Source organism: Podarcis melisellensis (genome assembly GCF_964234715.1).
Source record: "Podarcis melisellensis genome assembly, chromosome: Z".
In the NCBI taxonomy this organism is placed as follows: Eukaryota; Metazoa; Chordata; class Lepidosauria; order Squamata; family Lacertidae; genus Podarcis; species Podarcis melisellensis.
This window is the reverse complement of record NC_138547.1, coordinates 4640613-4656927: the sequence shown is the minus strand read 5'-3', so window position 1 is coordinate 4656927 and position 16315 is coordinate 4640613. Positions and strand designations below refer to the sequence as shown.

Genomic DNA, 16315 nt, shown 5'->3' with positions numbered 1-16315 from the left:
TTGACAATAGAAGGCACTGCTGGTCTCCTCCCACCCCTAGGGAGAAAATGGCAGAGGCTTCCCTCTGGTGTCTCCTGGGGTCTACACCCACCCAGCATAATGCCTTCCCCTCCCCCAACCGCCACAATGGCTTTCAACCATTGCATAAGGCTGGTTTGATTCTCTCCCTTGTTCCCAATGTAGATCTTCATTCACCCCACCTTCCCTGGTGCAGGGGCACCATTTTGTGGTTCACCTCAGGTGCCAAAATGTCTTGGGCCAGTTTGCAGAAAACAGTCCTCTACATACAGGCACAAGAATACCAAGAGAGACCACTGGGTCCACATAGCTCAGTATTTTCTACACAGACTGGCAGTGGCCCTCTAGAGATCAAGGCATAATTGCTTGTTTATTTACTCTATTTATGGCTGGCCTTCCTGTAAAAATTATAAGAAACGGCACTAACATTCCGAACATTTCAATTCAGTATTGTTTGCTCTTCTCCTGCTGAGTAGGACCCATACTAGCGAGAAGACATCTCACGTCCGTTCTTTTGTATTTTGCTTCTGAGCAACAGGAAAACTATGCAGCTTCCCAACTGGGCTCCAAGGTGGCATTGGCCAAGGCATTGAGGGGAGAGATGATCACAAGCAGCTTCTTGGCATCTGCACACACTAATACCTATTCTCTCTCACACACACACAGAGAGAGAGAGAGAGAGAGAGCTGACTTTTTAAAGGGAAAGGGAAAATCAGGGAAGAAACATCGTCTCTAATCTGTGAAAATAGAAGGGAAAATATGGATCTATAATGACCATTTTCATTGCTAAAAGAGGAAGGAAGAACTTAAAATTAGTGTAAATGCAAAGACCTAGAATCCGCACTTCACATACAACTCCACATCCTGTTTTAGCGCTCTCTCGCTCTCTCTTTCTCTCTCTCTCTCTCTCTCACACACACACACACCCTATTGAAATTTAGACCTTGTGCATACTTTTTCAATCAGGGTGCATTTTAAGGCTGTAATGTTAAGGGAATTCATGGGCAAGCTTCCAGGGGCCATATACCAGTGGCATTAAGTAGGTGGAGAAATGGGCATGGCTACAAAAAAACCTGGGGTTTCCTCTCTCTCTTTCTCTCTCTCAGACCTCCATTCAAGCAAGTGTCTTTTCACAGATCAAGGACACATTCCCACCAAGCAAAAGCACCCAGGAAGGGAGCCGAACAGGAAAGAACAGGGGTATGGCCTGGGAGGGATCTCAAGGGCCAAACAGAGAGGCCTGAAGGGCTGCATTTAGCCCTAAGCCTGGTATTCCCCATCCCTGAGACAGAGGGTTAGAACAGATTTATTTTATTCAGAGCTGAAGTTGGCAATATAGGAGCATAGAGCCGTCTCCATTCTTGTTTTAACAAGACAGTTTTCTTGCATATTATAATCATGGATTATATTTTAGTATTTGGGTCACTGCTTCTTATACCTGATAACTGATTAGAAGTCTACTTTGGCAGTAAGTGGTATATGAAATAAGAACAACAATAACAACAACAACTATAACTGCCATTAGGATTCTCTCCAGATATAACCACAGCTGATATTCATTTTCTATTGACCATGGGTGATCACAAAAAGAGACAGCATAAAATATGCATATGTCATAGTTGTAAGTAAAAATAAAATCTAAAAATCATGTGTAAAAGAAACTAAGACTAAGGCCAGTTGGACAACTTCAGCAGCAAGTCATCAATCAGCACACAGTCAAGCCTACAACCCATTATGCAAGAATCAACTACACTTTCACATAATTTAGTTGCAAGTAATGCGAAGCCAGCCACTAATTTGCCCATTTGTCAGTAAGTAATCGATTCTTAGAAAACTCCAACTGATACAATTGTCTCCCCAGTAGCCAGAGACAAGCGTCCCCTACAGCTGAACATTGCAGCATGCCATGGGAAACTTCTTCCACAACAAGTGAAGTCATGGAAATTCAGATCCTGCAGACTGAAAAGTATCTACTCTGCTGTGGGCAGAAGTCCTTTGAAGGATTACTTAAGAAAGGGGTTAAGGAGGTGAGAGAAATGTGCAGAGATGTTCAGCTTCCAATCTGGATTATGAGGAGGAACAGCATGAGACAAAGGAGTCAGAGCATGTGGGGGCTGAAGGTTCAGTTGTGGATCTGCCAGATCAAACGTGACTAAATGTTTGGCTCTAGTTTTGCAATTGGGGACATAAAAACAGCCTTGCTGGATCAAGCCAAAGGGGCTCACCTAGTCTAGCTTTCTGTTCTCCCAGTGGCAAACCAGAAGTCCCAATGGAAAGCCAATAAGCAGGACCTGAGCCAACAAAAACTGGTACTAAAAAGTATACTGCCTCCGTCAGTGAATGTATCACAAAGCATTATTTTCCATGAATTTCTCTAAACGATCCAAGTTGGTGGCCTTTGCTGCATCTTGCAGAAAATTTAATAAAGAGGTGCAGCACAGATCAGTTTGCACAATGAGCCAAGTGAGTCCAAACCTGGTCCTAGACTGGGGGGCTGGGGGGGCGTTTATAGCTGGCAGTCTAGATGCTTCAGTCCCCCAACACTCAGGGGCCATTTGGATGGGTAGGCAGAGCTGCCCACCTACCAATCATCTGACATCAGGTGAAATATTTTCCTTTTCCCTCCTGGTCTGAAATCAAACCATGCAGGCAAATGGCACAGCATGAATTGCAAGTACAGATGATCAGCTAACTCTCAATGCTTCCAACGGAACAGGGTCTGCAGATATCACTCATTTCAATGTAAAGGGAATGACAAAGTGTCATATCCAACTAATTTCTACTCAGTCGGCCCTTTGAAATTAGTTGACCAAAGTTAGCTATGTCTATTAATTTCAATGGGTCTACGCTGAGCAGGACTAGAACTGGATTCACAGACTTAAAAACATTGATGTAAACGAATACAGATTGCATTAACTTGGTTTCTCGTGACCACAGATGAACATGTGAACTGCGGCAATTTTCTGCCTCTTTTTCAGTTTTCATCAAGATTCTGCAACATCTATCCCAGTTGCCCATCTTAGAATGTGCTACACTTTTTGTCAGCTTCCTTCTTAAAATGCGGCACCCATAACTGAAAAAAGTACTCTTAACGTGTGGCCTGGCCAGAACAGAATGGAGTGGAACTATATCCATTCTGTTATCTGTGCTTCAATTCAAAGTTAAATCTTAAATTTTCTTCAAAGAATCTGAGTTGTATCCACCTTTCCCTTGAGATAACAGACGGATGGGATTTAATGTTGTGCAACAGAGGAATCCAATGCAATAGTTGCACTAGCGGACACTTGTGGCACAATGAACTATCTATTGTGCAACAAAATTAACTGGCAACCCATTCATGAACTTTTTTGTGCAACAAGATTCTGCTGGAGCAAGCCAAGTACACTGCTAATTGACTTCAATTTAGTGCTACACTGGATACAACAGTCTTTCTCCAAGTTAAAACAATGCTAAAGGTGACATTAATCCAGTGCACTGTGCATGAAAACAGCACATCATGGAAAGGGTGACTCCTGTTGCTTGTCATAATGACCATGTTATTACCGAGGAGGCAAGTTTGGTCATTGTTTGAAGACCATACCTGCCTCCAGGTCTGGTCCTGACCAGAAGGTTACAGGTATCAACAAGGGTGACCCACATGACCTTAAGGTGCTGCTGTGCAGTGCCAGGTCAATGATTCACAAGACCATTGCCATCCATGACTTGACCATAGATGGAAGAGTTGACCCAGCATGTGTAACTTGGTTAGACATGGCAGATGGGTCTGTTCTTGCCACTGCTCGTCCACCAGGTTTCTCCTACGCACAGCAACCCAGAGCATGTGAGCAGGAGGGGGCATTTACAGTGATTTTTAGGAAATCATTAGCTTGCACCAGGCATCCTATTGGGAAGACCCAGTTTTCTAAGTGGAAGTTGGGCAATAGGAGCAGTACTGAATTCCTATTGGTGTATCTACCTCCCCACTGCACCAAGGATTCCCTGCCCAAGTTGCTTCAGGTTGTGGTGGGTATTCTCCTGAAGACACCTAGTCTGGTGGTCCTACGGAATTTTAACATCCATGATGACACAACCTTACAATGGGCCACTAGGGACTTCATGGAAAGTATGGCCTCCATGGGGCTGTCCCTGAAAAGGTTTGCTCCAACCCATAGCCATGGACATGCCATAGACCTGGTGTTTACCTCTATGGATGTGGGTGATCTGACACTAAGTTCCAGTGGAACAAAAGAAGTGCCATGGTCGAATCACTTCCTGGTGCAACTAGACTTCTCTGCAGCTCTTCAAGTGCAACTGCAGGGAGGTGGGACTGATTCAAATGGTCCCCCCACTGCTTAATGGATCCAAATGGCTTTCAGAGAGTGGTGGGGGATGTCTTCTCCCATGTTGATGGCCTTTCAGTTGATTCGCTTCTGGCCTGCTGGAATGTGGAGTTAACCAGGGCTATCAACTGTTTGGCTCTAAGTACTCTCTTCAGTTGCATGGAGCCCAGATGGCCCCATGGTTTTTCCTGGAACTGAGGGCAATGAACCAATTGCTGAGACAGCTAGAGTGCCAGTGGTGAAAAACTTGTTCTGAATTGGACTGAATACAAGTTCAATGTCGAGTCTACCAAGTGACGATAGCAACAGCAAAAAGGACCTTTTTTGCTGCCTCTATTGCATCTGTGGAAAACAGCACCTGGAGACTCTTTCGGGTGTTTTTTAGTCTAACAGAACCACCTTCAACATCGGTACCTGATGAGGAATCCAAGATCTCCTGTAATGATTTTGCAAAAAAATAAACAAGGCAGATAAAATTTAGAAAGTGGTAGACTCCACCATGGTAGGAAGGCCATGGTGGGAAAGTGCCAGAGCACCGTCTAGTCAGGTTCAATGGGATCAGTTTCAACCTGTTACCTCTGAGGATGTGGAGAGGCTGCTTAAACAAGTGAAACCAACTACCTGTCTCCTTGATCCTTGCCTATCCCAGCTCATAAAAGCAAGCCAGGCTGGGCTGGGCATTGAGCTCTGTGTGTCCCAGACCCACTTAAAAAAGCAGTTATTAAACTCATCTTTTAAAAAACATATTTGGACCCGACCATTATGGCCAGTTATTGCCTAGTATCAAATACTCCATTCCTGCACAAGGTGATTAAGCAGGTAGTCACTGAACAACTCCATCTGGAGGATGCAGGCCATTTGCATCCCTTCCAATTCAGCCCCCATCTTGGGACTGAAACTGCTTTGGTCGTGCTGGTCAATGATTTCCAGCAGGCTAGGGACAGAGGTGAAAGCTGTTTCCCAGTTCTGCTGGATCTCTCAGTGGCTTTTGAGACCATAAACTATGGTATATTCCGGGGGCCGCTAGGGGCGCCTTGGAAGATGGCGGATATTAACATCTATCCAGCTCGCACAAGGTAATTAGAGGCTGATTATGGGGAGTAAATCAGTCTCCCTAACATCTCTCCGGGGGGGGGGGAGAGATGCAGTTTTCACCCACTGTTGCCATAAATCACCCCTGAGTTTGGAAGAAGGAGGGGGTGAGGCACTGGGTGCACAACCCTCGGCGGATCTCGGAACTCCTCCGAAGCTACTTCCAGGAGCAAAACTAGTTGCGTTACTGAAGAAGTGTGCATGCACACGAAAGCTCATACCAAGAACTAACTTAGTTGGTCTTTAAGGTGCTACTGGAAGGAATTTTTTTGTTTTGACTTATAAGAAAAAAATTGATGAAAGATAACGCACATGCTTCAAGAGAGGCAGGAGGTTTTTATCTGCTAACAATTTTACCACTGAAACGAAGAAGACTGAGACGGAAGATTACATCAAAGTACTACAGACAAGCTGGTATGTGAATTGGAGTGGAGTGCAACGGAACTGAAAGGGGTGGAATGACTTTTTATCTTTTTTTGCTCTTTGTGATTAACTAATAACCCCCCCTCTAGAAGATCCGTCACAGCAACTAATTGGCAAATGGGACTAAAAATGAACTGTGTGGGAATAATATAATTAAAGGTTTTACTCTGTAAAGGATTTGGATAGAAGAAGGGCGCTCTTTGTGACGCAGTTAGAATGGAGATTGGATACGAGACCTGTGTTGCAGGAAGTTTTGTCTTGGGGAGGGCGAGCCGAAGATTTATTACTTTCGATGAGATTGTGAACTGGAAGGGGCAGCCCTCCTGGAAAAAGACTAATTTACGATGCAACAGGTCGGGAAAGCTAAAGAGCGAGCTTTTAGACTGTATTTCATCGGAACGACAAGATGGTGATTGCTTGCTCGAGCGGAAAGGCCTAGACTATTGGAATTCACGAGAGAGCAGTACAAAGTCCACACAGAAATACAAATAAGACTGTTGTTTTTTTCAACCCACTTGTGGAGCAATTCAGAGGTGAAGGAAATGAAAATGAGTTATGACAAGGATTGAGAAGAGGGGACTGGAAATATCATTCTTAATATGAAAGCAGCAGAAAATATTCGAGGATTGGACTGGGTAGAAGCATGGGTACCCCCCACAAAAAGAATTTACAATTTGGAAAATAATTCAATTACATGATATATGTTGTTATAATTTGGACTAATTGGTTTGATGTGTTTAATTTGGTAATTTGAAACTTAATAAAAATTATTAAAATAAATAAATAAACTATGGTATATTCCTGCACCATTTAGGAGGGTTGGGAGTTGAGGGGCGGTAATGCAGTGGTTCCGCTCCTTCCTTCTGGGCTGTGTCCCGTGTTGCGGGGTGAGTGTTTGGACCCCTGGGCACTCAGTTGTGAAGTGCCTCAGGGCTCTGTCCTCTCTCCTGTGCTTTTAAACATTTATATGGAGAGAGATCAGGGAGAGATCATCAGGGTGGTTGGGGCTGAGTGTTCACCAGAATGCGGATGATACCTAGCACTACCTCCTTTAAATCAGAACCAGTGAATGTGATGAATGTTCTATGTGTCTGGAGGCGGTTAGAGGATTGATGGTAGTTAACGGATTGAATCCTGCCAAGACAGAAGTACTATTTCTGGGGGGCAGGGGGTGGGGGTGGAGGACTCCCTGGTCCTAAATGGGGACTCACAGCTGTGCAGGTCAGTTCTGTGTCCAGGGCAGCTGTCTACCAGTGCTATTTGGTATGCCAGCTGAGACCCTACCTGCCTGTGCACTGTCTCACCAGAGTGGTGCATGCCCTGGTTATCTCCCACTTGGACTACTGCAATGTGCTCTACGTGGGGCTATCTTTGAGGGTGACTTGGAAACTACAACTAATCCAGAATGCGGCAGCTAGACTGGTGACTGGGAGTGGCTGCTGAGTGCTGACCTTTAAAGTCATAACGGCCTTGGTCCTGTATATCTGAAGGAGCAGCTCCACCACCATCGCTCAGCCCAGAAACTGAGGTCCAGCACCAAGGTGGTTCACTCACTGCGAGAAGTGAAGTTGCAGGGAACCAGGCAGAGGGGCTTCGAGGCAGTGGCACCAGCCCTGTGGAATGCCCTCGAATCAGATATCAAGGAGATAAATCACTACACAACTTTTAGAAGACATCTGAAGGCAGCCCTGTATTAGGGTTTTTTAAATGTTTGATGTTTTATTATATTTTTATACGTGTTGGAAGCTGCCCAGAATGGCTAGGGCAACTCAGCCAGATTTGTGGGGTATATTATTATTATTATTATTATTATTATTATTATTATTATTATTATTATTATTTCTCCACTATGTGATAATCAAAGGTTGACTGCCTCTGTGAAGACTCCTCCTGAGCTTCCTAGAACAATGGCCATAGATAAGCCATGAAAAATACTGTCTACCTTGCATTGAAAGCAAGGGGGAAAGTGAATGATCACAATTTGTGACATGGACCCCATGTGTCCAGTGCGAAACCACTGTACAAATGACAACAAAGTGAACTATCGCCTTCCACTAAAACAATTATGCGGCAGAGCCCCAGCTACTCAGGTTCTGTAAAACTCTTTTCTCCGCTAGAGTAAAGGAGAGTTAGCTGGCAGGAGCCTCAAATAGTCCTGGCAATCCTTCCAGCCGTTTGGCTCCTTCTCCAAAACTAGGATTTTTATTTTCCTTTTGGCTCAATCCTGCTGCTCCTCAAGCCACCCAACCCTCTGGTCTTGTCTGAGAAAGGCGGTGCCTGCCAGCTGGCTCCAGCCAGGTGAGCTGGTGCCCAGTAGATGCTCCCCAAGGGCGCATAATTTGCAAATCAAACAATTTTTTAACAAAGTGGGAGGGAGGGAGAGAAATCAAGTTCAGGATTCATTTAATGCAGATATTTAGTGTGGGGGAGATAGAGGGAGAATGAATAAAATAAACAACCAGCCCCTAAAGCTTATGTTGGCTGCATCCTTCTTGGCAGGCTGCTCTTTGAGTAGAAGAAGCCTCTTTCCCCTTGCTAGAGTGGATGGGGGAGGTCAGGGTGGAATAGGGCACAGCCAGGTAGGAGTTTTGAAGTAGTGCAGAAGCTCAAGGGAGTTTTTGCCTGGTCTGAAACCAACAGTGGCCACATTCAGGATCAATTCACAGCCCCCACTCCCACCTCAATATGATTATCTGTCACAATACGATTATCTGTCACATTTCTTTCACTTTTTAAAGCTCATTGGGTTTTGTAATCCTGTAGAAAGCCAGTGGTGATATGATGATGTTGATGATGATGATGATAATGATGATGATTTATTATTTGTACCCTGCCCAGGGTTTCCGCAACCACTCTGGGCGGCTTCCAACAGAGATTAAAAATACATTAAAACATCAGTCATTAAAAACTTCCCATATAATGGTTGGATTGTCAGAAGAGGGCCTGGGAGACCAGAATTTGAATGCCAGCCCAGCCATGAAGGTCAGTAGATGACCTGGGCCAGTTTTCTTTTCTTTTCTCAGTCTCACCTGCTTCACAGGATTCTTGTGAGGGTAAAATGGAGAATTGGGGGGGGGGCGACATACACTACCTCAAACTTCTTGAAGGAAAGCTGGGATATAAAAGTAAAAATGAATAAAATAAACTTTAAAAAAACCCTTCCTGTCAGAAAGGACAATTTATAACGAAGGACATGCTTCCCCTCCCCATATATTTTCCTTTTATATTATGGGCTGTACCAACGCTAGTCATACTCAGAGTAGGCTCACTGAAATTAATGAGCATGACCACACTCATTGCCCCCTTGCTGATGAGGTTGTAAAGGTGGTTGCCTTTTTCTCCATTGAAAAGTACATAGAACTGAAGGTGAAAGTTGCAAGAGTTATGCTTTTTCACTTTGTCCGAAATAAAAGCTTCCATTATCAGAGCCATTAGAGGGCTGAAGCAGCAGCGGGACACCTCTCAGGCCCCCTCTATGTGGCCCTCAGGACTAGAGGTATAAGAAGCCATCGTTTTCTGTTCTGCCCTGTGTTTGCCGCAAGCAGCATTGCTTCTCCCTCGCTGCAGTTCATATTCTGCCAAAAACTACCTTATCCATCTTGCTGTCCAGTGTGTCAAAATTCCATAACATGTAATTAATCAATTTAATTGCTATTAATTTCCATTTATTCATTTGACTGGATCAGTTACATCACCATTACATTATTCCACCCCATTCATCTCACTGCAAAGGAAGCACAGTGCAAACATGGCGGAAACATGATCAACAACATGTCGTTTGTTGACTGAAAGCAACAACAACAGTGAATACTGGTTGCAGTCAATGGATTAATTTCCATCCTGAACATAGGATAAATAAGTAGAGGTTAGCAATACCTGCTCCTATTTCCATTTTCATCAGAATTCTCCAACAAAACTCCTCAGGACTCCCCCTGTGAAATCCTTCCTTAAGAACTTTTGCCTGGCTGGAATGCATTCTTGAATGATAATGCCTCCTGCATGCCTGGATGGGGAGATGTCCGGGTAGCTGTGCAGAAGAAGCCTCTGACTTTCATATGAATTAATTTTTGAATGCAGCCTAGTGTACACACTTAAGGTTCACATCAATTGCCCCACCCACTTTTGCCTCTCTCCCCACTGAAATGCAGCTCTCAGAAGATTCCTCCTAATGGAATGTGGCCTTGGAGGCTAAAAAAAGATTCCCTGCAGCTAGGCTAGAAGAGAATAAGTACCGTATAAACAAAGCTCCCCCCACCCCCCAAAAAAAAACTTTTCAGAAGTTGAAAAGTAATGATAGGAGATTGGTTCTGTTTGTTGCTACAGTTTTTGTCTCCCCCAAGCTAAAGACATAAATATTTCAGGACCATTTCCTCCCAATTCATCTTTGTAATTATTTGTTTATATGGCCACAGGTGTGTTCCATTATTATAGCCATGATATAACTTAACAAGCTCAAGATTGCTCCTGCTACCCCCAGCTAAGGGCTGCTGGTGCACAGTCCTGCTGTTTAGAGAAATCCCTATGGAACTGGCATAGGGTTGGGAAGGGGTTTTCCAACACATATAGGAAATGACACACAAGGAGGGATTGTCAGAGAATGCTGATGGAAAAGGATGAAGAAATTGCTGCACTTCCTGTGCTCCTATGTGGTCAGGAAAAGAAATCAAGTCAAAGGAATAAAATTGGGATCCGCCCACATTGCTATTGTTTTAATCTGCAAATGATACACAATTAATGGTGGAAGCAGGGTATGTTTACATTTGCTTTGATGTCTCCTTCATATCGTAGAACAGAAGAGAAGAGAAACAGTGTGGATTGTGACAAAGACAGGCCAGAACAGAAATCACTGCCTTCTCACATCTCTACATGTGAGTCATGAATACAAACCTGGAGGTAGAACATAGCCATAATGGCTAGAAGCCATTGTTACTCATGCCACCCACAAATTTGTCTACTACTTTTAAATCCACCCAAGTTGGTGGCCAGTGCCACATCTTGTTGGGGGTGTGAATTCTGCCACTTAACTAAGAAATGTGTGAAGAAGTACTTTCTTTTGTTTGTCCTGAGCATCACTGGATGACCTTGAGTCTGAATATTATGAGAGCGAGAAAGTGTGAAAAACCTTTCCCCATACACTTTCTCCACAGATTGCATAATTTTAAAGATATATATCATGTTTCTTCTTATTCACCGTTTCTTTAAACTGAAAAGCCCCTAATACTTATTGGAGCTGTTTGTCTTTAAACTGGGCTTGGACCAGACATCCCTTCGAGTAAAAGTACATCTTCAAATAGAAGACTAAATTGATAATACATTGTCAGCCTACGGAGAACCCTAAGTCTAATAAATCCCATACACCTATAATGGTCACAAGTGTGGCAGGAGGAACACTGGAATCTTCCTTGTTCTGTCATGCCACTGGTCCATCTAGCGCAAATTGCCTACACTGACAATATTGGTAACAGAACCCCAAGATTATAGGCAGGAGCTGTTCCCAGGTCTACCCTGGAGACACCAGGGCCTGAACATGGGACCTCCTGCCTACAAGGGAGATTCCCTACCACTGAGTTTGAAAGTGGAACGGACTCCCTCAGAAGGCTCTCCTTTATTGTAGGTTTTAAGCAAATGTTGGGTGGCCATCTGTCAGGCATGTTTTAGCTGAGATTCCTGCATTGCAGGAGGTTGGGCTAGATGACCCCCAGGGTCTCTTCAAACCCCACGATTCTGTGATTCTATGAGTTACAGCTGGTAGAGACAGAAGTATGGGAGAAGTCATCTAATGTGCTTGTCATTTTGGGGCCTTCAGTGCTTCTGCCGAAGGATTGAGTGCTGCCTATGTTGGCTGTTGCATCTCTCCACTTCTTTTTTGAACATGATTTTTTTTTAATGACTTGTCTCCAGTTGCTGATGACAAATGGATGGTGGTGGTTTTTTACAATGACACGCTAAGAATCCAGAGGCATCTCAGAAAAAACTGCTAAAAATCACCCAGGATTTCCCACTGCACATCGAAGAGCAGGATAAACAGGATTCTCATTCACATACTGCTTCTGCCCTCACCCAGGAATTATTGCTTTGCCCACACATTCCTCCTATCTGCTGCAGTTCTGATGCACTGGGAAACTGCAGAGGAGGAGACAGGGGGGTGGGGTGGGGGTGGGGGCGAGGGAAGCCTCATCAAAGTCCTGTTTCCAAGACCGAGTCATCATGTTCCTCTCATGTCCCCACTGAGCTGAACTGCCCTGGAAAAGTTTCAACCTCTGACTCACGTCCAGCACGTCTATTTTAATCTTTTTACATTCTTACATCATTCCAGGAGGCCCAATTGTACAATAGAGCAAACAAAGAGCCCGCTGCTCCATCTATTGAGATTTTACAGCAATCAAGAGCAGGGATGTATAAACATCTGGCTTTAGATCCTTCCCTCTGCTTGTGTATACATTGCTCCAGGGAAAGAGAGAGATGTTTCAAGAGATCCGTCACAGGGAGAAAACGCTGATAAGCTGACATGGAAGAAATCATCCCTAGAAGGAGTTGCACTGAGGACAGTGATGTATCCTGCTGCAGATGAAACACAGAGGCGAGGTAACAGGAGATTTGACTCGGTGCCCAGTTTAAGAACAGGAGAGCCTGGCTGCTGGATCAGGCCAAAGGCCCACTTGGTCCAGCATCTTGTTACTTCACTGGCCAAGCAGATGCCCCAATGGGAAACCTGCAAGCAGAACCTGAGCACAGTAATACCTCTCCCCATCTGCAGTTCCAGGCAACTGGTATTCAGAGGCATATTGCCTCCAACAATGAAGAACATAGCCTGCCATCATGGTTGGCAGTCACTAATGGCCTTGTCTTAAGTGTATTTGTTTAATCCTTTTTAGAGCCATCTAACTGGAGATGCTGGAAGGACAGTGTTCTCGAAGCTACCAGCATGAGTTTGACCAAGCTGTGGGAGGCAGTGGAAGACAGGAGTGCCTGGCGTGCTCTGGTCCAGGGGGTCACAAAGAGTCAGACACAACTAAACGACTAAACAACAACAACAACAACTGGAGATGCCAAAGACTGAGCCTAGGATCTTTCTGTTTGCAAGCAGATGCTCTATCACTGAGCTATGACCATTCCTCAAAATCTTTGGTTTTATTACTTCTCCCATCTCTTTTCTCTACCACCCACCAAACACCCGGCACGGTTATCCACTTGGTTGTTGTTTTTTCATTGGGATTTTGTTGTTTGTTTTATGGTCCAATTACAGATTCAAGAAGCAGGAAGATGGCATTCATGACTGGCATAGGTACTGGCCAATCAGTGCTAAGAGAATCTAGCTTCTGCTACATTGGGGGATGGGGGTGTTTCCTGCTAAGCTTGATCCAGGAGGGACAATTAGCACACACAATCCAAAATGCATGACTGCATTTTCACAGCAGGCTTTCTGTTGAAATTATGCAAGGTCAAGCAAATTTAAGATTAATTTAAATTATTTGTCATGGATTACTTTAATTCCATGTTATGGCTTTAGATAGTAATTGTGGGTGGCTTTATTAATGGAGGAGGAGAAGGAGGAGAAAGAAGAAGAAAAAGAAGAATGAAAACCCTGACTTCAGCGTGAATATATATTTGCAAAAGAAATCCCACCATTCCCCAGAGGGGAAATACAACTCCATTTATGAAAATAAAAACAAATGCTGTTAAAAAGTGGGGGGTGGAGATGGCGTTTTTCAATGGAAGATTGCACAAGTCAAAACAACAGCTGGAACAGATTGAGTGTGCAGGCACAATGTATGTAAAACTGTTTCAAAAACTCTGACCAGACCCCCTTACCTAACAACCGTTGCCTTGTTTAGTTACTCTTGAGTCAGAGAGTTTCTCCAATCTTTCTTTTCTTTTCTTTTACAGTTGTGTTCGCCTCTGATGTAACCAGTTGTCATTAACTTTGGCAGATGCTGTTATTTTCCTTTCCCACCCCACCCCCACCCCTGTGAATCCTTTCTTTTTCATTGAACAGAGGTAGGTAACCCTTTATCAGCCTGAGGGCCCCTTTCGCTTCTGGGAAACCTTCCAGGGGCCACATGCTAGTGGTGGGCGGAGCCAGAGGAAAAAAGGGGCGGGGCAGCAAATGCTAACTTCACCTCTTACCACAGTTTTGTTTCTACACCCTGCTCACAAATCCATGCAGATAGGCAAGAGGCAATACCAGAATTTAACCACATATTCCAGCTAGGCAAAAGTACTTAGTGACAGTACAAAGCGTGACCAGTGGGGAGTTTGGCCTGGGGAGATGGGGGGGCTGTTCCGCCTGGCCTTTGGTTTGGACTCAGTCTGACCCTTATGTTTCTCTCCCCTTATGGTCTTGATTTATTGGCTGCTTTTAAAATGAGGCTGCATCTGTATTTTAAATTGTATTTTAAATCTGTATTTTAAATTGGGTTTTTTCCTCCCTGCCCCCCATTATGTTTTTACTGTGATTTTATTGGTGTTAGCCACCCTGAGCCTGGCTTGGGCCGGGCAGGGCGGAGTATAAATAAAATTTATTATTATAATCACAAGGGCCACATAGAGGTGCTTGGAGGTCGCATTTGTCCCTCAGGTCTGAGGTTCCCCACCTCTGCTATAGATGATTAAGCATGTGGACACCTGCAGTTGTGCTCTTACAAGGAAGCACCTTTTTGTGCAACAGGGCGGGGTTGCAAAACAGGGCAAGGGGGGAAGAAGTAAGCAGAGAGGGGCAAAGGATGCATTGTTCACTATCCAAGTGTTTTATAGAGGAAGACACTTTATGGGGCTGGAAACCCATTTTTTAAAAATTGAGCTATGTGGAAACAGAGACAGGAAAAGTTACGGGTGGACAACACAACCAGTGGTTAGTGGGGGTTTTTAAATTTAAAAAGGAAGATAAAAATGCACTGAGACAGTACGATTGTGTAGAATTTCTCAAATTCCCACCTGTCAATTATATGCAGTGCTGTTTTTCTAGAAAAAGAAGTGCTGGAACTCACTATGAACACCTCCCTCGTTCTCTTAGAGTGGCAATGGCAGCCACCTGAGAGGTGCCGGAACTGAGTTCCAGTGAATTCTGGCAGGGGAAAAGCTCTGATCATATGACATATGACACATGCCACTCTGCAAAAGAAAATTCAGGACTATGCTCTAGCTGCCCTCCCAATTATTTCTATGTAGCTCCATCATCATGATCATCTTGGCAGTTATCCATCCCTTCCACCCCCCGCCCAACAAAAAACACTGCCTCAAAGTGATTTACAAAAATGTAGGATATCAAACAGTTCATCAAACTATTTTAAACCAAACTCACAGAACATAAATAAAATAAAACAAAACTTTCTGAACTTGTTCACCCAACAACAAGAATATATAGGACCAAGAATATAATCGACCCCACGGAAAGCTGGGGATCGAAAAACAGGCCATGGATCTTGCTGAAATAAGATCTTTAATTCAAGCTAAATTCAATTCCTCCTGCTGAATATAGAGCTCTGGTTTTGCCTCCAGCACCTTCTGCTGCTCTTGAGACTGAGGAATGGGGCTGAAAACATGAAGGAAGCTTAATCCTAGTTTGTTCCCATCCTCCTCTACAAGGAGCAATGCAGGCTAAGGAGGAGGAAGAAACAGAGAGGATGCAGAACCCCCTGGGCTGGTTGTAGGTGGGGGCTGACTCAGGGCAGAATGAGGTTTGGTGCAGCAGAGCCCCATTTGGAAAATATGGACATGCCCTTTATAAAACCAAACAAGACTTCAACATTCCCAGCCCCATTATACAACATGACACACAACCAACTGTTCCCTCCCTGCAAAAAAACATTCTGTCTGAGATTCCCACCTCCACCGCCCCACTCCCATTTTTAAACTGTTTAAAACAAAGTCTGCATAGTAGACGAAGAAAAACTTTACCGGCCTACCCATCTTGCCCCTCTTCCCAGGAACTCCGGGGATTCCCTAGAAAACAAGCAAAGGGGGTGGGGAGAAAAAGTATTAACATCTGGTGGAAGTCAGAAGGACACACAAAGTCCAAATCAAAAGAGAAAGGGGATTTTTTTTAATATAATTTTTTTAAAAAAAAAAAACCCCAGAAACAACTGCAGGATTATTATGGGCCAAATTGTCAGCCGCTGGCTGCCAGCTGCAAAAGCAAGGAAATGTGGAGGAAGAGGATCATCACTTAGGCTGAGGAAAGACACACACACACACACCCAGGGCAAGGAAACTGAGGCATAGCTTAGCAGAAGGAATAATTAAGCTACTGGTCTGGAACCAAACGAAAGCCGAAGCCAAGACTTGCTCAAGAAACTCTGTTTATGTTTCCTATTTGGTGACACACAGAAGCATTAGATCAGCGGCTCCAAATTTCCCCTCATCCATGCAGACGGCACACTCACACTTTTCCAGAATCTGCCTTCTCAATAGAGTCCTCTAGGTTTTGCCAACAAAATGGATGGGGTGCAGGAAGAAAAGGGCTT

The 16315-nt window shown here is 44.2% G+C and overlaps 1 protein-coding gene across 1 annotated transcript in view; it reads right to left on the bottom strand.

Moving 5' to 3' along the window:
- The window catches only part of COL27A1 (collagen type XXVII alpha 1 chain), a 248382-nt gene that overhangs the window by 150134 nt on the left and 81933 nt on the right, over positions 1 to 16315 (bottom strand). The window contains exon 12 of the mRNA XM_081897734.1: positions 15750 to 15794. Coding sequence (XP_081753860.1) covers positions 15750 to 15794 — 45 coding nt within the window. The remainder of the gene's footprint in view (positions 1 to 15749; positions 15795 to 16315) is intronic.